The sequence below is a fragment of the Pieris napi genome, chromosome 20 (genome assembly GCF_905475465.1).
Source record: "Pieris napi chromosome 20, ilPieNapi1.2, whole genome shotgun sequence".
Classification (NCBI taxonomy): domain Eukaryota; kingdom Metazoa; phylum Arthropoda; class Insecta; order Lepidoptera; family Pieridae; genus Pieris; species Pieris napi.
This window is the reverse complement of record NC_062253.1, coordinates 502,712-525,324: the sequence shown is the minus strand read 5'-3', so window position 1 is coordinate 525,324 and position 22,613 is coordinate 502,712. Positions and strand designations below refer to the sequence as shown.

The 22,613-nt window shown below is 32.7% G+C and overlaps 1 protein-coding gene across 6 annotated transcripts in view; it reads left to right on the top strand.

The window, feature by feature from the left end:
• The window catches only part of LOC125059999 (inactive dipeptidyl peptidase 10), a 348,882-nt gene that overhangs the window by 252,697 nt on the left and 73,572 nt on the right, over positions 1-22,613 (top strand). Inside the window, exons 1-2 of one of the 6 annotated variants that reach the window (XM_047664733.1) lie at positions 9,530-9,606; positions 14,459-14,842. The exons of 3 other annotated variants lie outside the window; for them this stretch is intronic. In XM_047664733.1, coding sequence (XP_047520689.1) covers positions 14,585-14,842 — 258 coding nt within the window. In that variant the 5' untranslated portion in view covers positions 9,530-9,606; positions 14,459-14,584. Of the gene's footprint in view, positions 1-9,529; positions 9,607-14,458; positions 14,843-22,613 lie in introns of those variants that run through there. 2 more of the 6 variants (XM_047664735.1, XM_047664736.1) reach the window with 2 other exon arrangements.

The following is a 22,613-nucleotide window of genomic DNA, read 5'->3' as shown; positions in this document are numbered from 1 at the left end:
CTCAGGCGGTCACCCATCCAAGTACTGACCTCGCCCGACGTTGCTTAACTTCGGTGATCGGACGAGAACCGGTGTATTACAATAGCAAATAGCAAAAAAGTGTCGTGACAACTTTTCGTAAGAATTATTTCCGTCTAACCCCCTTTCACAACGCGCGATAAGGAACTTCGTTCCAATAATGCCAGATTACTGAGAAAACCTGCATTGTTTTATCTTATTATTGATACAATATGCTCAATCTAATTCCAATGCTGGCGGTGCTTCCAACAAATAATTCCTTTATCCTTCTACAAGACATCCGTGTGTTTTGTGTGCTGGGAATACAAAGGAGCTACTTATCTTTAATCCGATTAGGAAAAATTCGCTATTTTTCCAAATCGAGCTTCAGAATCTTATGGTTTTTAAACCAAGGTGGTTTTTAAACGAAGTGAATCCTTTCCTATACAAGCTAAGAAATTAAGTTATAGTACAATAAGTTAAAGTGCTAACAAAGTTTAGCGTGAAGTAAATGAAAGCTTAAACTTGTATGATTTCACCGTGTTGTAGTTGCCAACTCTCAACTGCAGCACTTTATTTTGTATGTAACAGACATTTATAATTTAAATAACGATAAGTAATTTAGATGTTTAACTCAATTTTTATTCATATTTCAACTTTGGTGAAATTAAGATTTCTACGCCGCTCATAACATTGTCAACAACAACATGTTGTTACATTTTTTAAGAATAAAATCAATCCAATTTTATAATCTATTAAGTGACCTATCGCTTAGAAATTCAATCATTAACTCCTCGCCAAAGTTAAAATGTAAAAATGTGGCAAAATTTCTAGTTAATAAACAAATAAACTATTTATACATGTGTTTTTCTGCATACTCGGTATATTTCGGTTTAACATATATATGTTAACGTAAAATTGTAAACACCGTTAGATTGTAATCTATCTCGCGAGATTATAAACACGCGAGATAGATTACAATTTTTTTTGTTTGTTTTTCTCTTTAACTAGGGTTGCCTGGAAGAGATCGCTTATTAGCGATAAGGCCGCCCATTGCATCCCTTATATTTTTATGTAGGTATTGTGTTTCTTTTATTTGCAACGAAGTGTAAATAAATAAATAAACTGTCGAAAGATTGTGAACCTCAGCACTTACAATTTAACGCGGGGCATATTCCGTTCAACCAATCAGCGCGCGAGGTGCGATCCGTTTCATAATTTGACGGTTTCACTTCGATAGATTACAATCTACCGAATAATAATACGTTGAATTGTAAGCAGTACGCTGAGGTTCACAATCTTTCGACAGTTTATAATCTCGCGAGATAGATTACAACCTAACGGTGTTTACAATTTTACGGTGACATATACATACTGAACATTAATTATAACATACTGAACAGGTATGGCCCTAATCTGCAAACTCAAAATATTTTATTTCGTAAATGTAGGAACAGACTCGTGAGAGACACTAATGAATACAAGTCTTTTGCAAAGTTATTTATTAAATTTTATAAAAGACATTTCTGGACAAACATTTTAAAAATGTAATGTTCCAGTACATCGGGGATTTTATTAAATGGCTCGAGGCTAACTTCGTCACCGGTTTAGACAGACCCCGCCATGTTCTCTTGTTAATGGGAAAAAGTGTTGCCATTAAAGTAAGCATTTTACTAACTTTTCTATTTATCGTAAATTCGTTTCACTGTAATGATAAATACGAAACATAAATTTGTTACTCTCGTTAATGTAAAATGAGTTTTTGTTAATACTATAATGGATTATACTGGCTTGACACGAAATCTTCACAAGCATTGTAAAAAATATAAAAAACCAAAGCTACTTACGATGGCATTCATTAATGCTTCACACTACAATAGTGAAATGAAGCATTATATCAACCATTTTCACTTGCGAATACATTATATTGTATAAATTTGGAAAACATGGCTGTATTTCTTGATTTGCACGCCTCCTAAAACATAAAAAACAAGTGTGCAAATGCAAAATGAACAAATGAGAAGCTAATATAGAAATTCTTTAATCTAGTAGGTTAGTAGGTAGGTACAATTAAGATATTTTTATCATATATATATCGCAGCCAACTAGCTTAATTAGCCGTTCAAATAACAGCCCAGCCGTTTAACTAAACGGCGTCGTTTAACTAGCGGCCTGAAAGATGTTCAGCCAGTTGATCAAACAGCTAGGAAAATGACTGGAATCGATGACGTTTCATTACTTGCCTAGCCTAATATTTTTTTATGTGATATGTTTATCTTTTTTATTTCTGCCAATTAATGACTCTATTGTACGAATGGCCTAAGCATTAGCCAGCCAGTTTATTAAATGTTGTAACAAACGCTACGGCTGAATATCTCTCAGGCCGTTAGCTAAACGGCGCCGTTTAGTTAAAAGGCTAGGCTGTTAATTGAACGGCTAATTAAGCTAGTTTGCTGCGACATATATATATAGATCCAAATAAATCAAACTTAAACTATTTCGTTATCCTACAGCTAACGAAAATTATATATAACAAGAACAATTATACTAAAGATATAGCCAAAGATGGAATACATATATACAAAAGGATACAAAAATTTACACAAGGAAAAAATCAATAAGAATTATTCAATACATTTAACTAAGTATTTCCCTAATTTGGTTGTGTTGTGTGATGGTGTGAAAGTGAGGGTATGTACGTGAAGGTGTGTATGTGGGGTGTGCTCATGATGTAGGTGATTTTGCGCTATGGATATTCTTAATACTCCTTAAGCATATTCCGCGATAGCTTAAATAAGTCAAGGTAATCTTTACAGTAAAACTTCATAAGTATTGTGTCATAAATAAAAAGTAGATTACACCGCAGTATTCTTATAAAGTGCCGTTCGTTGGTTTTATATCGAATCCTATCGGGAGTGTTACCCGCAATGCGGACATAACATTAAATATACTTTTTGTTTGTCTCTTGAGAAAGGATATCTTAAGATAAAACTTTACTGGGAATTTAACATCTCTTAGAGAAATATTGTGAAAGGTTTTATTAATACATTTAACCGCCATTTTTAGTGCCTGCAGCATGGAATGCAGTCCATATATATTTTGTAAATATTGAGAAATATTTTAATAATAATCTTAATAACTGCATTAGGTGAACAATGATACTATAACAGGTCCTTGCAGTAGATAGCCACAGAACGATTATTTTTATTCTTATTTATATGGAGATTAAATGTTTCTATTTGTTATTTTATAATGTAAGCTTTCCGGAAAACAAAGAAAATACAACCATAACAATTACCATGTTAATAAAATACTCCCCAATCCGGCTGGCCCCCGAGGGAGGATTACCTATGAAAAACGAAGAACAGGGCCATAATGAAAATAATAAAGGCGCTCGACGTCACAACAATTAAAATTATGCACTTTTAACGTAAGATCCCTCATCATCATCCAAAACAAGACAATTAGATCTGAACAATGCATTCTCAAATAAAAAAAATAAAAATGAAATGGTTATGTATGGAGGAGGCTTTTACCCTAAAAGGGGCCATACAATACTAGACCACACAAAAATCTAACTTAATTTTTTACAACTTATACTAACACTCATATTAAGAAATGTTAACTAACTAATTTTCGTATGGATTCATTAATAAAGCTCTAATTATAATAATAAATAATGGAAACTTTCTAATACCATCACTTTTTATGTCACAAAAGAATGGCAGATCACACCCAACTACTGATTAAACGTGAGAAATATTAAAGAAATAATAGCAGCAACTATACTTTAAAATAAACCATATTCCTAGTGAGAACGAAATAACTTACAACATACAATAATGTCCTCCGCATAAATGATAATATTATTCGTGTTATATTTTTATTAAACTTTGAATGAATTGGTCGAATTGCCGAAATTGTCCGTGTTCATAATGGCCGTGCGTGGGCTATAAATTATACGCAATACCCAGTTTAAATTTCGTGCAAGTTACACGATCTTTCCATTAATATTGATTATTTTATTTTAAAACATTTTAACATAATGTATCTACTCTTAAAAATTTGCTTTTTAAACGGTTTTATTAAGTTTGGATCAAATCTAGTAATTGAAAGTTGACGTATTGATCTGAAATTTGATACGCACCTTTAGTCTTGATGACAATACAATATCTTCTGCTGATATTATTATCACTACTTCCTCAATATGGGTATCAGATGAAAGGGCTTGATTAGTAGAATAGAATTCTCTATGAAACTGAATGAATTAAAATAAGTATGTAACAAAATTTTATTGAAAATCAAATACAATATGATGTACTCAGTGTAGGCAAAGCTTATAAATAATTCGTGAGGTCCTAGGTACCAGTCATCACTCCAGTCTCCTCATCAATCTACAGCATTGAACCAATTCGACTTAGAGTCTTTCAAGAAAAGACGTAAGAAAACTTAAAAGGCCGACAACGCACTTGCATGCCTTCTAGCAATTGTTAGAGAGTGTTAGATAACACTGGTTATTTCTTAGGGCATTGATCAAACTAAAAATTTTTTTTATGTAATGGGAGGAGGTTAACCTGAAATTAAGTGATTCCCCCGCCCATGGACACTAACATTACCATAAGTTTATAAAACATAATTGATATTTTTTTTATGACATCTTGATTTGCGGTTAAATAAAGTAGCTTATTTCCTTTGGGAAATCGTTAACTCGTTTTAAAACTAGGTAGAAAACTGCGAACGTCGTTACAAACATTGTTTTTAAATTAACAAAGTTGAAATGATGTTGATAGAACATTATTTAACTTTTTCTATTAAGTGAACTCACCTTTTATATGTGCATTAGACGTTTGGAAACTAATTTAAAGGTTGTGAACCAATAAAATATATTACTAGCAAAAGACGGACACAAATGATTATTAATATATAACTGTAATTATTTATGGACAAAATAGTTTCTTTTTTATATATATATGTTGAATCAATAAGACAAATAAGGGGAAGATAAAATATAAATATAATCCGAAGGGAATTTGTTTTTCATCCATATATAATATAGCCTTTTTCCTGATTTTAAACTTTTTGGTAAAAAAGAAACTATTTTGTCCATAAATAATTACAGTTATATATTAATAATCATTTGTGTCCGTCTTTTGCTAGTAATATATTTTATTGGTTCACAACCTTTAAATTAGTTTCCAAACGTCTAATGCACATATAAAAGGTGAGTTCACTTAATAGAAAAAGTAATATATATATATATGTTGAATCTTTTTTGACTTTTTTGACTTTTATATATATATATACATAGGTATATATAATATAAAAAAAATCGGCTGTGTTAGCCAGCACTTCTACAGTTGTGAGAAATGCGGTTATTAATTTGATAAGCGGAATGAACACCCCTTCAGATTTATTGCGAAATTTAATCTCGGAAACTTCTCTGACAAAGTTTTAATTAATCGCTTTCAACTCTACTTATACTCCAACGAGAATCGTTAATTGATTAGCTGCCAAGTTAAAAATTATTATACTAGGCTCACATAATGTTTACCTCACATTTAGATATTGGAATATACTTTTTACTAAAAACATATTATTATTATTTGTGTGTATTACGCCATCTCGTGTTATTTTACATTAAACTCAAAGTATTATACGAATTTTCTAAACAGTGCCCTCTATTGTCATATAGCTAACACATTATAGTGAACCATAAGAAGAGCGGTTGGTAAAAAAGTAATCTAGTATTATAGATGTCGTTGTTAAACCAAGAAAAAAAATATTATTTTATTTGTTTTGAAACAAATATAGATTTGTATTAAAGCGCCATCTGTCATCTCAATATGGTAATCTAGCTTTTTGTTTAACACCGACATCTATAATACTAGATTACACTTTTACCAACTGCTCTTTTATTGTTAACTTAAATATGTTAGTTACATGACAATAGAGGGCACTGCTCCAAAATTTCATACTTTGAGCTTTAAGTAAAATAACACGAGATGGCGTAATACATAATTTTAATCCAAATAATATTTTGGGTCCGTATTTGAAGTAGCAGCTTAAGCGTTGATTGTTAATTGAATACTCTTTTTAACGATCGCCTAATCTCCACTCTGCCTCATTCCAAAAGTCGAGATCTATGCTCAAGACCTGATTTAATCATCAATCAGAGGATCTCGTGAATAGGTTGCTTGAGAGGAGATTCTTGTTTTTTCAGTTGTTTTCTGGTTCTTGCTGTTAAGTTTGTATTCATAATCTTGCTTATTTTTGTTGTAAAATATAAAAAAGATGTATATTTTTACCATTTTCTTATAACTTATAAACAAGTTATAGTTGAAAGATGGCTATTTTCGATGATACTACACGAATCTTTTTGATGACGAGAATCATAAAGGGACTGTACTTTAGCATACCGAGAAGGTTCTAAGGGACTCAGATTTATTTAGAGTTAAAACATGCAAATCAAATCAAATCAAAATCATATATTAATTTAGGTAACACACTTATGAACGTCAAAAAGAAACACATATTACATTTTCTGCCAGTTCCCAAATCAAGAGCATAGAACTCTTTTCAATCGCCAAGTTTTTTGTTTAACACAATGTTTGTAAGGAGCTGCAACCATTAAACCACGTTCCACACGACATCTTAAGTAATTAATAGTCAATTAACAATAATAAAATAAAGTAAAAACAAAGATTTGTCCTCTATCAGCAGGATGCTAGTAAGTAGTTAGTTTTGACGTCAAAGTCATCAAATGGATCAAATGGACATCCTACGTTACGTACGAGTTCGTGACACGACGTGTGCATGGCTTTAGGTAATTACTAGCAACATGATCTTGCCGTCTGTGTCCTTTACTATATTTATATATATAAAACACGGACTTGTTTAGAAACCTAACTATATAAGTTAGGTTGTATTTTGAGGTTTAAACTTTAGGAAACATCTGAAGATCAACTTTAGCCTTTACTGTTCACAGTTAAGCCACAAGTCTGCTCTAAAGCCTCTTAGCGAAACCTCAGATTATCGATTTTATAGAACCTAAACCTTTACTGTACCCGGGACATGAGAGTAAAGAAATATCTAACGTGGAGAATATCTGAGTCTCGGTAAGGAAGAATAAGGCTTTACAGTTTCTAGGTTATCTGAGAGACATTGGTACTATCCCGGTCGTGCTTGCGCATTAGGCTGAAGCTTGAAAGCATCTGCATGGCATGACCTTCCCAGTGGGAAAGAGGAAAGTCACACGTCACGTACCGATGCCTGGGATACGAGTACATTCACAAATGCCACTGAATCAGTATACTGTAATTTATAAGTGTAATTGTTGACAGGTCTCCATCGCGTTCGGTCTTGAGCCTCGTATTTTACCTCGCTCCACGTCTTTCCGGCTCTCTTTGCCTCATCTGCAACTGTACGACGTTAGGTTTGCCTGGGATGGCCACCCTTCTTCTTGTGGGTTCCAATGAAGCGTCTGCTTGGGAATATGTTTGGTATCTCTTCGCAGAGTACGGCCTAACCTTTTCCATTTTCTTCGCTTGATATATAATTGTTGTTTTTAAAATTATAAAGCTGTTATATGTTCTTTATTTTTCGCTTTCTTAAAATAAAATTTTCATGCAATATTTAAAACTATAATAACAATCTTAAGCATCATCTTCTAAACCTGTCTTATGCTCAAACCTAAACTATACATGTGCAACAGTAGGATATATTATATAGTTTCATATAGAATTTATAACTTCAAGTTATCACAAGTCAAATGGAAGGAAATAGCTGCACACAAGACAGGGAATCTTAGTGTGGAAATTAGTACTTTTGTAATTTTTCTGAAGCTCTCTTTTATTTAACGAGCTCTTTTTTATTAAAGATTTCCTTTATTTTCTTTCTTTCTATGTCTGTCTTCAGTTTATACATGTTACATTAATCGTTTTTCTTTTTTCATAAAAGCAGTACCACAGGGGAACCTTTCGCCTCCTGTAACATTTTGATATAACAATAAAATACGGTGAGTTCTATGTCTAGCCGTAACATTTTCGTAGCTCATACGGGGACATTCGGGCTACTTTTACTTTTACTACCGAACGCCAAGTATCGAATGATTTGGTATTATTTTAATAAATAAAATCAGTAAAAAGTCAAATAGTAAAAAAATGCATTTAAATTTCGTAATACGTTATTATCATCCACCTATATACCGTTTCAATTTAACTTATAAGTTATCAAGTTACTCGTGTGGTTCAATTAGTACATAATTATGATTAAAAAGAGGTGAAGGAAAATTATGCAGCGAGATTATTCAAATTTGATATGCCGTGAAAAAACAATGGAGGTATATTTCGAAATGTTAAAGACTGACTAATCATCTTTATGATACAATTAACGAACGCAGAATGATTCATGTTCTACCTAATACTATTAGACTTCTCACTATTGACATTATTATACTTTAATCTATATTGTTAGTGCAAATTTAAGTAGTTTAAAAAAGCAAAAGCTCAAGTTGATGCAATTTAAAAATAAGCATATGTTTACACTGATTACGTAATTGCCCACTCAAATGACCCACATTTATTTTAATAACGATATTATCATATTCACTATAACTGGTTTGATCATTACGTGATTGCACAAACAAAGCGTTTTTTGTTATAATTATTGAATAACAAAAAAATGCACTTGTAATAAATATAGTTAAAAAAACTATAAAACACGCTTTTAAAGCACATTAAACTAAAAAGTGAAAAATAAGTCCTAATTTAGGCTGAAAATGGTAATGAACAAAAAATACTGGTCGGTTTTCGTCTATCGAGCAACCCACGCTTTTTCACAATAAAACCAGTATTACCTACTAGCAGCAATACGTGTTGTCTCAATTTAATCGTATTGCTTTGTGGACTTAAAAAAAATTTCATTGTTTTTTCGTGATAAACCTATGAAATTATTATATTGTCGCTGATTCTTTATAAGTGTTCTAAGTTTGAATTAAATCTGTCCGTTTAAAGTGGGTCAAAATCGAGTCCGAAGGAGTCGGTTACATACATACAGGTGAAGCTAATATAAAGCGTGTAATTATATATAATTTGTTGAGTCAGTAAAGTATATTATGTAACTACAGTTCTGTACTGTCATTACTGTCACCTACTGCGACAGCCCGTTTTTAGATGGAACTTCTCTTCAACAACAACAACAGTGGGTCTTAATTCCGCCCACTACAGCTGCGGTCAATATAACAAGGCATGCTGGTTCCCTAACTGTGCTGCCTCCGTTCCAAGGAACCCTCGGAAACTAGAAAGGAGGGTTATTATAATATCTACGTTGACAAAATGAATTAATATAAAGCTAATTTTACTGCTTTAATGCTGAAAAAAGTTTATCTACATTCGTTCTCATCGCATAGACACTGAAATCAATTTTCTAATAAGATAAATGATCCCACATTATTAGAATGTAAAGAGAGTAAATTATTTTATGATTAGGGTGTCAACCCTGCCACCCTTGGCCCTGCGAGCCCGCCAGTCTGCCGCCCGCCTTACACCAGTGGTGACGTCGCGCGCGACCGAAAATAATACGATAATACCAAACTAAATTATTAAAAGCATCGTGAGTTCTGTATCAATTAGTGCTTATATATTGCCAATCTATTTATGATATAAGGTTTCTTTACAAGTAGAACGAGGCTACTTACATAATATTTCATAATTTGTAAGAAAGGCTGTGGAAAACGTTCATTTGTGAGGACGAGAATAATTAAGTGAATTAGTTATAAAACAAATTTTAAATGTGAAGCCGCCTTAAGGTTCCATTTTTAATAAAGGATCGTAATTATAATATTTGAATATTGATTTGTTAGGTAAAGGTTTAAATTTAAAATTAAATTAAATATAATACAGTAGTTTATAAATCATCTATGTAAATGAATTTCCAAATAATGTTTGTTTTTATAATTATAAAAACAAACATTATTTGGAAATTCATGGAGAACCTAATTAGGTTAGGTAGATATTGATTTCTCATATAATGTAAATCTAATTTCGTACTAAGTCTTTTATTATGATTAGTTCTTTATAATTTCATTTATTTATATGTTTATAATATGTTGTGGTATTGTAAAAAAATACTATTTTGAAAGTGAAGCGTAGCCATGACAAGTGATTTTAATGTTAATAAAAAAGTTATCGAGTTAATTTCGGTGGCGGTTGTTGTAGGAATGTTCAAATATATGTTTATTTAACACTTTGTTTGATGCTGGGTGTCAACTGGTTTTAATCGTTTAAAACATGAGCTTATAACAAACGTAAAATTAGGGGTAGTAGGGTTGCGACGCTAATAAAAAACTAACTTGGCTTATTTAAGGGTTAAATCTAAGTGACACTTCATTATAAGTGTAGTCGAAATATTGTAGATTATCGGTAACGAGAATGTTATATTACAATTTATGAGTCATTTTGCGTCATCTGTGCGATAATTATTAACATTTGATTCACGCTTCTAATTATTAACTAAAACATATATATACATATGTGTAACTTAACTAATGTTAGGTTACATATCTCGAGAGAAAATATATTTCAACGAGAATCAGGGCAAGAAACTAACTAAACTTGACTCAGGATGTTAATCACAAAGCTTTATGTATTAATAAAAAATACTTAAATAACAGACATTTCATCTAAAACAGTTTCTGCATGACACTGATATAATAAATAATTATTATTCTGAAGAATACAGAAATATTTACAAATTCTGTTTCAAATATTTATGTAAAGTGTGGAGCGCTACGCGGATAACCTTTAAGCATTATTATAATTTCGTTCACAAACACCGAAAAATGTGTTAAATTTTTTATAAATTATTTCTTTTTATAAGTTTTTTGTCTAACCCTCTATTGTTTGATCAAGGTCTTATCATTTATTTCAATTAGGCCTATTAAAACACACTTTTGAAAATCAAAATACAAGTTAAAAATATTTAAAAAAAACTCTAGTTGCCCCTTTCAATAGGTAGTTTTATATGGAGAAGAATAGGCAAGAAACTCCATACTTACTATTTTAAAATTTGATAATTATATGCGAGGACCATGTACCTAGAACAAAAAAAACTACTATACTAAAATAAATTGGCGCATGGTGTTATAAAAAGCAAAGCAGCAGATAACTATATTATTATACAAACTATATTATATTACAAATATTTCAAATTTTATACATTTTCCATTATTCTTTATAAAAAAATAACATACAGTCAAACAGTATGTTAGCTTCGTCAAAGTTGATATCTTTTAAAAAAATATCTCATCTTAATACTTTAATTCTTTCCTGTGACTAACAAACTATACACTTTCATATATCATTTTTAATCAAGATAGATTCTGAAATTGCTTTAAATTTCAAATTATACCAGATAAGCAACTGCAGTTTGGGATTTCTGTCCGACTGCTAATTAAAAAGTATTTTATCTCTTATGTACTTAATAATATAATCGTTATAATTTACGATACAATAGTCAAATGGTTTTCTCACCAATTTGTCAATTATAAAACTGATTATTAATACAGACACAAAGCTATGCCTTTATTATGTACTAGCTGGTGCGCAGGAATAAAAATAATATGTGTCCAAATGATGTAGCGTGAAAGACATATTTTATCTACTTTAAATACCAGAAGCGATAAAAGTATCTATTTTCATTTTGGAATTAAATTATTACTACCAAATGTGCATATGAAATAAATTATTAACTTTTATTTTAATTATGGTTTACTATCTTGGCTATAATGGCTTAAATATAACATATAGATATATACTGTGGTGGGCTTTTTTGTAGCGCTATTTAAGAGAAACATTTCCATCATACATTACATATGTGTAACTCCAGCGGTTTTGGCAGCGCACGCCAGAATAGCTCGCAGATGGTAGATTCTACTTACTTGATAAAAAAAATATATATTTATTTTGGAACATAAGATACATGTATCACTTATTCCACGTCATTAAGTTTGAATTTGTAGGCATCCCTACTCATCGGCAAAGAAGACAGAGGGTGTAGGCCGAGAGAAAAAGCCGGCGTAAAAAACTCTCGGTACTCTTTTAAAATAGCAAATCATCAAACAACACTTATTTTAAAACAAATATTGCAAATTTTGGACAATTCACACAATATCTTTATAAATTGTAGCCTATATGTTATTGTGACGTATAAGCTATATAATTGTAAAGTTTCATTTAAATCCATTTAGTAGTTTTACGTGAAAGAGTAACAAATATCCATACCTACAAACTTTCGCGTTTATAATATTAGCAGGAAAAAGTAACTATATATACACATGTATATACTAACGCTACATAATAGCGTAGTACAGCGCAGAAAATTACAATATTATTTATGAATTTTCAGCAAACAAGTATTAACAATGCAGAGTGATGGCGAGCATCTCTTTGTGCTAAAATAAATACACTTGTTAACAATCTTGATAATACAAACGTTGATGGAATGTTGATAGATTGACGGCGTGAAGTGTAACGGTATCAGCACATCTGATTTATTGAACGACTCGCGTTAATAGCCTTCTCGTGTACAAAAATATTTTCGTGATTTTGATAAAATAGATTAATCAAACTTTGCACTCTACGATACGATTACGATGTTGGTCTAAAAGTCAAAGATAATAATGAAAATAACTAATGAAACTCCTTTTTGTTTGCAACACAATATCGAATTTTACGGCTTTACATGCTGCAGGTATCATCTTTGTGAGAGGCTGGTGCCTTTAATAGGACTGTAGGAGTTCTCTGAGCACCAGCCTTCCATCGGCGGACAGGAAATACAGAAGATGACTACATATTATGGCTAAAGTAGTAAACAAAATAAAACCGAAGCTATGGGTGTGTGAATATGTGTAAGAAAGTGTGGATTACACGTGTGTGAAAGAATTCAATTCAAAGTCTATCTTAAATGGCTATGGAAATCTAATTTTCTTTTGCATCGTAGGCTTTTTAGAAATGTAGAATTTTCTTTTTTTATTTTGACTGTAATTACTTAAGATGTGTATATATGACAGTGTGGTATTCAAAGCCAAAGCAACCTTTTACATGTATAGATTAGGAACTCGCTAAGAGTTTTTCATTTGTCTGTATAAATTAAATTTAAAATAGGAAGAAACCATTATTTTTATTCAAGATAAATATATTATTAAAACTATCGTATCGGAACGTATTTACTATAAACCGAATACGTATTGGTTAAATTACAATGCCACGCGAATGATGAATTCAGTACCTTAACAAGCTCACACTTTACTTTTTGATTGATGGGGTGATTAACTTTATGTGATATAAAATGCTCCCTGTACTTTAAACGTGTGTTTTATAATCATAGAATCATTTGGGTACTTGCTGAATTAGTATAAAATGCTATCCTTTAATGTAACCAACATTATTTGTCTTAGGGATGGTGTAGTACAATAAATTGGAAAGTCTTAAAGTAAGTGTGCAACCCAAGTGTGCTCCAAGAATTGGGTTTCTTTGTACCTATGGGATGGTCGACGGCAAAGGACAAGGTTTTGCGATACCAAGGGCGAGAACCAGTCTGTTTCACAGATCCCAGTCATCAAAGACGTTGCTACTGATTTCTGTCTCCGACACTATCGACATATTTATATGTTCGCAGAGTGAATTCACAGTATATATTGTGTATATTATGTATTTAATATTATATAGTTTTGGCATAGTCTGTTTGGATAATAAATATTTCTGTAAATCTATATTATATAGAGGAAAGATTTGTATATAAGTATGTTTGTGGCTCAAAAAGTATTGGACTGATTTTAAAAATTCTTTCACCGTTTGAATGCTTCATTATCACTGATTAATATAGGCTATTTTAATCGCAATATAATAAGGATCCCTACTAAAATTACAATACGTTACCTGAGGTGTAAAAAAATGCATACATACAATATTAAGGAACATCTAAAAAATGTTTAAAAAATAAACATCCACCCGTGCTATGTCGGGACTGGCCGCTAATAAATAAATAAAAGAAAAAACCTTTTTCCACTGCTTTATACTAGTAAAGGCAACATAATTTGAGTTAGAATTATGCCAAATACATTTCTCAGTGCACATCTCACTCTGAGCGCACTGCTATGCTAATGCTCTTATCAGGTGAGGCAGGAGGGTAGCTATTACACCTACATTGCTCTATTAGCACCCTTTCATCTTAAACGTTGCAATAAACCCGTAAAGCCTTCACAATTACGTTAGACTCTTCTCGCGCTTTTATTTTGCGTTATTCCTATGTTTACAATCATGATGCGATTATAATATCCACATTTCTTGTATAGCAATATTTATTACTTTCATAATTAGCATTCAACGCGTCTTAGAAGTCACAACAGTTTGATGACCTTTTAAACTTTATACTAAATAGATTGGCAATAATTTCTATAATTTAGGTCGTAAGTTTAGTACTTTAATACATTCTAGAATAAATCTTAGATCAATGTAACTATTTTCCGCACTAACTGTTTAAATAAACAACAATCGTGGAACTAACTAAGCTCTCAGTTATATCAGTCAAGATGGCCTCGTCAAATGGTAAGGAAAGTGCAAAAGTGACCGTTTCTACGGATAGTTTGAAAGTGTCGAGTAAGCATACGTCTAAACATGCGTCTTCTGAGTCTGTGCTATCGAAGAAGGACAAAGAATGTCTCCAAATGCAGGAGTGTAAGAAGAAGTTATTGGCTATGGAACCACAGATAATAATAAGAGATGAGAACGTGGTGCTACGTTCTCCACCACAGAAGAAGATTGTGATGCCGCCACAGATTAATCCAGAGGTTAGTTGAAGGGGCACTATTAATTATTTAACATTTTAAGAAACATATTGTATCAATAAATTAAACTAATTTTAAAAGAAATTAAAGCTTTGTGTGCTCAACAAGGTAAGACGGTACTTTACTCCAGCAACTATATAAAATAGCGACCCAATATGGAATACTGTCCTCACATCTGGGCGGGAGCTCCCCAGTACCAGGTTTCACTTGACCGTATTCAACCAAGAGCGGTTCGAATCGTCGAAATCCAATCCCTTTCCGAGCGGCTAGATTCCTTAGCATTGCGTAGAGATTTGGGGTCACTCTGCATCTTCTACCACATTTACCACGCAGAGTGTTCAGAGGAGTTGTCCTAATTAATAATTTCATAATCGGACGTCGAGGTGGAATACGAAATTCCACCCGTATCACCTTGACGTCCGTCGTTCCACAACCGAGCGTTTTTAAGGCAGTTTTTGCCGCGCACTACCACTATGTGTAACCAGCTGCCCCCACAGAATTATTTCCAAACCAATTTGACTTAGGGTTCTTTAAGATAAGAGCGTACCAACCACGGATTCTTCTTAAGAATAGGTTCTACATAAGAAAAAATATAAATCTAATTACAAAAAAAACCGTTGAAATGTTTTTAATTTGTTAAATATTTGCACTCGTTTATTAGATTATGATGAAGTGTAACTCGCAAACCTGAAAGAGCGCAAGTTTTTTTTTGTCTTTCCCTCTTATTTTTTATTATAATATTTATTTTCATATCACTAAAGTCGTCTTCTCTTTCTCTCGAAAATCAAAAAAACTGGTAAATGCTTGTAGAACGAGATTTGGTTGGAGCTTCATTACAGATTACACAAGGTCTGCTAATAAGGAATATTGTAGATGAGATAGCCTTCCATTACTAACTAAGCAACTCTAAATCCAACTCACTTTGCTGAAACTATAATAGAAATCAATTAGAGTTACTGTGAATTGCCTTAGTGCAGTTTAGTACCAGCTTAGTACTTCTAAGCACTATCTGCAGTTTTGAATCTAACTTTAGTTAATAAGTCACAGCTGATTTTATACATAGCGGAGCAATGGCGCTGGTATCGGCTTTCAATCTCATTATAATTTAATAACATCAAAATATAAAGTTTATTTGATTTGCCAATATTAATAGATCTATAAATTAACAGACTTTTTGATAGTCTGTAGTAATAATAACTTCAGTCATTATTATGAATGTCGGAGTAATGGCTTAAGTGTCAGCTGCCATTGTAATTTTAAATAAAATATAGAAATAGACAACAAGTGAGAACTTAGAGATTTATTTATCATCCCATCATATATATAATGCTATCTCTATAGTACATGTTACAATATTTTCTAAAATACATTACAATTATGGTAAATATAAATGTTACAAATAATTAAAAATAAACTAGATATATATGTATCTATATATATCTATATATTATACAATAAAAAGAGATATATATACTTAAATAATATTTCAGTATCTGAGATTTAAAATAAGAAAATCTTTCATTACATTTTTCGACATACATATTATGTTGACAGACCGTTTAAAAACATTACCAAAAAAATAAATGAAAGTTTTCAAATAACAAAAAAACTAAATAATTTAAAAGCGCGACTGTCGTTCATTCGAATTTAAGCATTTGATTTGAGTTTTCTTTCCATTCAACAAAAACAAACGAATGGCGTTACAACTTTTTTAGATCTGGGCCTCAGCTTTCTGTATCTGTTTCATGATCATATGTCAATCTAATAGGCAAGTAGGTGACCTTCCCTTGCTTGACACACGCCATCGACTTAACTTCACCGTTCGAGAGAATGTTTAATGCGCCCATAGACAGTAAGTCCACTGGTGCACAGCCAGGGATTGAACCTCCTAAAGGATAAGAGTCGCACACTGAAGCCACTAGGCCAACACTGTCCTAACACATGCGGACACAGACGGATGCAATCTGAGACACACATAGGATTGAAGAGCCACTGCATTGTTGTATAATTCCTACAAGTTTCATAAGAGTTTCAATGTAGATTTTTTTTCAAACATTGGAGTATGAAATTAAAAATGTATTAAAACTGTAAGCGCCATATTGCCGCTGACCACTCGGCCACATTAAACATAGCCAGAGATTTAATGAAAGCATTCTATGCTCTTTGAAATGCACGAGTTAATAAAAATATCATTTCATAGAAATTAATTAAAGTTTTGTAATAATTTGTATGAAAACATAGAGTCAACATTTATTATTCCATTTTTATATTATAAGGGGGCAAGCCATCGCAAAAAGGGCAGCACGCAGTACATGGACACTTACGTGGGTGTGTTGCCGGCCTTTGAGGGGGGAGTATCACCCTTCTTTAAACAATTGAAGGTCGTATCTCCTAGAAAAGATCCCCACTCAGTTCGTTTTTATAGAACAGGGGGCAAATGCTTACCCGATGTTAAGTGATCCGCCGCCCATGGACAATCTCAATGCCAGAGAGCTCGGGGGTGCGTTGCTGGCTTTTTAAGAATTGGTACTCTCTGTCGCAGGTCTCTGACTCACTAGGGAGGCCTCAATATGAATTCTATTGTACAGCTATGTCCAAATAAAGAAATCAATAAATGAAGGACCCTAAACCGAATTGGTTCGGAAATACTTCAATGAGCCTTATAAAATGAAATCGCTTTTCAATAATAAATAAAAAAATTTATAATTTCATCACACAAACTATTCTTGAACCGAATACAAACCCAAATAGACCTGGTGTCATGCATTGCTTCAACTGAAGTCGTAGACATGATGAAATCTAGATAAAGCTGTATCCAAATAGTGTATAAATTTCAGTTACATTACGCAAGTGAGCTATCCACAGCCTTGCATTTTGCTCGAATGGTGCCAAGGTCCTTCCCTGAACTTTGCACAAACTTTCCTTGTTCGCGCAATGTGACGCAGCAACTTTGCTAGGATAATATAGCACCTATGGTCACCTATTTCTTACAAAATACTGATCATTTCACAATTTAATAATACCATACTATCTTGCCAACATCTAAGTAACAGTATTTCTGCAGGATCTGTGCCAACGCGAAACAATTATTGTTTAGTTTGAACTGAAATCTTTGGAAAAGGACAAAACTTCATACGTGAAGCAATAAACCTAATAGCCTTTAGCCAATATTCAGCGCCAACTGTATGTAATGCTTTGTACATATATATATCGGTATTTAGTTCAGTATAACAGACATAGTGTAGAACGTTTTACGCGCTCGTAAAAATCTAACAATGCTGCTATTGTTCGTTTCGGGTGAATACAATAAAACGTATGCCATTACTATTTGCGTAAATTCTAATACGAGTTACTTTTCATCGTATTTATTGGAACGAAGTTCCTTATTATTATTATTATTTATATCGCGCGTTGTGAAAGGGGGCTAGACGGAAAAAATTCTTACGAAAAGTTGTCACGACACTTTTTTGCTATTTGCTATTGCACCGGTTCTCGTCCGATCACCAAAGTTAAGCAACGCCGGGCGAGGTCAGTACTTGGATGGGTGACCGCCTGGAAACACCTCGTGATGTTGGCTTTTTTTTTTTCTTTTCATAGGGACAAGAAATTAAAATTATTTTTGGAATCTCTTAACTAAATTAGTCGTAGTAAACGTACACCAGATTCCAATAACATTTTTTTGTACAATAAATTCGGGGTCCCTAGTTTCCTTGCAAAATGCAATACCTTTAAAAAATATTCATTGTAATTCTGCGAATTCAAAACTTAGTGAACTAATTTAACAACGAGAACACCTTATACAAGGAGATGAACCAGATGAGACTGAATTAAAATATCTGAACCACGAAATACGAAATATGCTTATTAATTGTGCCACTTGATTTTATATTTAGGTTATTTTACTATTTGGAGGAAGAAGTATGATGTCCTTGTGCTACGCTGAGATAGCACAAGGACATCATACTTCTTCCTCTTCTAGATTCCTGGTCTCTTAAAACTTTAATAGACGATGAAATATAATATTGGTGTCGAGAAAATCTATCATAGTTACTGTTATGATACCATTTAAAATATAAATTAATCGAAAGGAACTTCGTTCTGTCCGGGTGTCCCTTGACACCACACAAGTTTTTTATTTTAATGATAGAGTACTAAGTTAATGATTCATTGCGAAAGTGACAAGAATGAATACGGGTGGTATTCATTGCTACTGCCGGTGCTACTGCCGGTGCTACTGCCGGTCTTATAGCTCTGGAATATGGGCGGAAGCGAGCAAGTTCGTTCAGGTGATTAACAGAATGACATAAAGTAGAATTAATGTTTCCGATACCTTCTTTTAATAAAAAGTTAAAATGAAATGCGTATTCAACCAAGTTTCTTTAACATGAATCCCATAATTTCCCTTTCACTTCATATCGAAGAAACGTTCAAGACACAAAAGTTTACACAAAGCCCCGAATAATGAACTGATATCGGATTTCGCCCAAACAATCGCAAACTTATACGTTTTTGGTTCGATAAATCGTTTGATTGTCTTGTTTTGTTGGTTTTCGAATTGTGTAATGGATAATGTATACTAACAAAGTATTGCTTACAATATACTTTAATACTTCTTGTTCAGTTAACATTACCTCTGTATATTTATTTAAATTAAATTAAAACACGGGATATTTTAAATAACAATAACACCACAAAATGATGTCTCGTAAAGCTACAACTAAAGATATTGAAATGAGACTGAAGCAGGCTTTGCTGGAGCAGAAGAAATTGCAGGATCTCAATAATAGATTACTGCAAGAACGTGAGGACAGTGAACTGGAAATTCAGAATATTGTTAAGAAAAACACTGAAAGTAAATGTGAACTTTCTGAAATACATATTAAATATTCAGATATTGTGGATCAGTGTGTGCAATTACAGGATATTGTTGACTCTTATAAACAGTGCTATGATACTCATGAGCAGGCTTTGAATCGCATCAGTGACTTGGAATTAAGTTTGTCAGAGGCACATAAAACTATGCAAATACTTGAAAATAAGGTTGCCACAGAAGCTGATGCCTCTCAGAGCTTGTTCAGTGAGTTAAACAGCTATGATCCCAAGGGCGGATCCAGCTTTAGCGCCAGGAGGGGGTCACATAGTCGTGGTCAAGTCAAGAACTTATAATTTAATTTTGATAACAATAGATAGAAGTAAAAAGTAGGTATTTTATTAAAGTACGTAAGTAATGCACTTAAAAATATTTATTCTTTATTGTACACTTGAAAAACTTAACACATAATATTGTGTACATACAGGTTGGTCCAACTAGTGACGTCAATAATTTTTTTTTAGATTCCTCACACCTAGGGGCATACGAAAATACCCCAAGTAGGTTCCGCGATTTTTTTTAGTTTTCGAGTTATAATTTTTTTTGTGTTTTTTTAAAGTTTTCTGCCAGAGAGGTTTCAAAAATTCCTATCTTTTTTTATTGTAGGTATTTTGCAGTTTTTTTTCTGTGAAATTATTGTCTTAAATGTTGTTCAAATAAAAAAAATCTCAGCTTCCTACAATTAGTTAAAGCTACTCAAAAAAGGTTTTAAAGTTAGAAGTTTAGTTTTTAGCTGGATTTGTCCAAACATTCGAATTCAATTTAAAAATACAAAAAGAAGTTTCCATAGGTTCTGGCTAAGTTTAGAAACTCCGCAGGGCTTGGGGATTTTTGAAAGAGCTGGTTTACCCGAAGGAAAGCTACTTTTTTTTTACGGGTAATCACATTATAAAGTTTAATTTACCATAAAAACAATTTTTAGCCTATCCACCAAAAAAAAATCCACCGATTACAACAAAAAAAGACCAATTAAGTACCATTTTTTTTCTATGATTTTGGTAGCTTAGAACCCTGTGGATTTTTTAAACTTAGCCAGAAGCTATGGAAACTTCTTTTGGTATTTTTAAATTGAAGTCAAATGTTTGGGGGGCGTCCATAAATTACGTGAGGTGTTTAAGGGGGGGAGGGGGTCGAGTCAAATCTCATTTAATCTTACGTTGGAGAGAGGGAGGGTCGCGGCAAATATCACGCAATTTTTTTTCTGATTGAAAAAAAATTTAGGAAAACGGTTGACCCTAAAGGCCATCTCTGCAACTTCCCGCTAACTCCATACCTAAACGCTCAACATTTCACTTATTTTTAGTCGTAAATAAAAGCACGAAGCAATTTTTTTTCTTTTTACAATAACAATCCAACGCGTTTAAGTAAGAAATCCACATTTTGAAAAATCTCACGTGAGATTGGGGGATGGGGGAGGCGGTTGAATAAAATCTCACGACATCTCACTAGGGGGGGAGGGAGGTACAGAAAATAAAAAAATATTCCTCACGTAATTTATGGACGCCCCCTTGGGCGAATCCAGCTAAAAACTTAACTTCTAACTTTAAAACCTTTTTTGAGTAGCTTTAACTAATTTTAAGAAGCTGGGATTTTTTTTATTTGAACAACATTTAAGACAATCATTTAACAGAAAAAAAAACTGAAAATACCTACAACAAAAAAAGATATGAAGTTTTGAAACCTCGCTGGCAGAAAACATTCAAAAAACACAAAAAAATGTATAACTCGAAAACTACAAAAAATTGCGGAACATAGGTACATGGGGTATTTTCGTATGACCCTAGGTGTGAGGAATCTAAAAAAAAATTATTGCTGTCACTAGTTAGACGTCAACGGGTACGTTTTTATGAACGTGGAGAAGTGCCAGTCCGATTAGGCGATCTTCAACCATTGAAGATCTTAGCCACGATTTAATTCTGCGCAACGTAGAGAAAGACCTTTTTGCTGTCGCTTCGCTGACAGGGTAGTGAATCCAATTTTCCTATATTAGGATACACATTGATGTCACAATTAAAAATAAGACTATGTTATGATATGTTGAAGTTTAGTCGTTCCTATTCCGATTGAGGTAAGGTCTAGCTAGACGTTTCATAGTCGACAAGCGCGCGCAAGTGTGGCGCGGAAAATTCATTTTTTTCATTCATGCGTTCGTTCCCAAACGTTTGCCATCATACAAATTTATTATATTATATTAATTAAATATTGAAGGTATGTAGTTACATATAATCTGTATGGTGACAAATTTATATATAAAATCATTATGTTCAATTAGTGGTCTAAGTCCTGCTCAGGGGGGGGTCATGACCCCCATGACCCCCCCCCCTGGATCCGCCGTTGTATGATCCAGGTATAGTAAATGAACAATGTAACAATATTGATATGGGGTGCAGTAAGTCAAACCCAATTGGTTCCCTATTTATAAGTTGCAAAAGATTTAAAAAATATGTCCGGCTTAATAAATTTATTAAAAAAACTAACAAATTAATTAAAAGGAAAAATCATTTTAAAGATCACTTGTTACTAAGGCAACCACATGCATTATTAAAAAAGAAATGGAAATCTTGTAAAGAAAATGTATTTAAAAGGCAATGTTCATATGACAGTATAAACAAACAATTAAATATTAAAATTAGTCAACTGGAGCAGTGCATAAATAGTATGTGTAACAATCATCATGATATGTTTAAAAAAATTTTAGAATACCAAGTATCTGCTAGGCATGACATGATTAATCTTTGTAATTATAGTACTGAGAGGTATGCATCTCTCACAAGTAAGCAATGTGCATGTGCTATTGAGCAAAGTAATAAGTTGATTTACCATGACCAAGTTCCTTCACAGCTGAATGAAGATAATTCATCACCAAAGTCCCCCATGCCAGAGTTTTCTCTTAGAAGCAGTGCA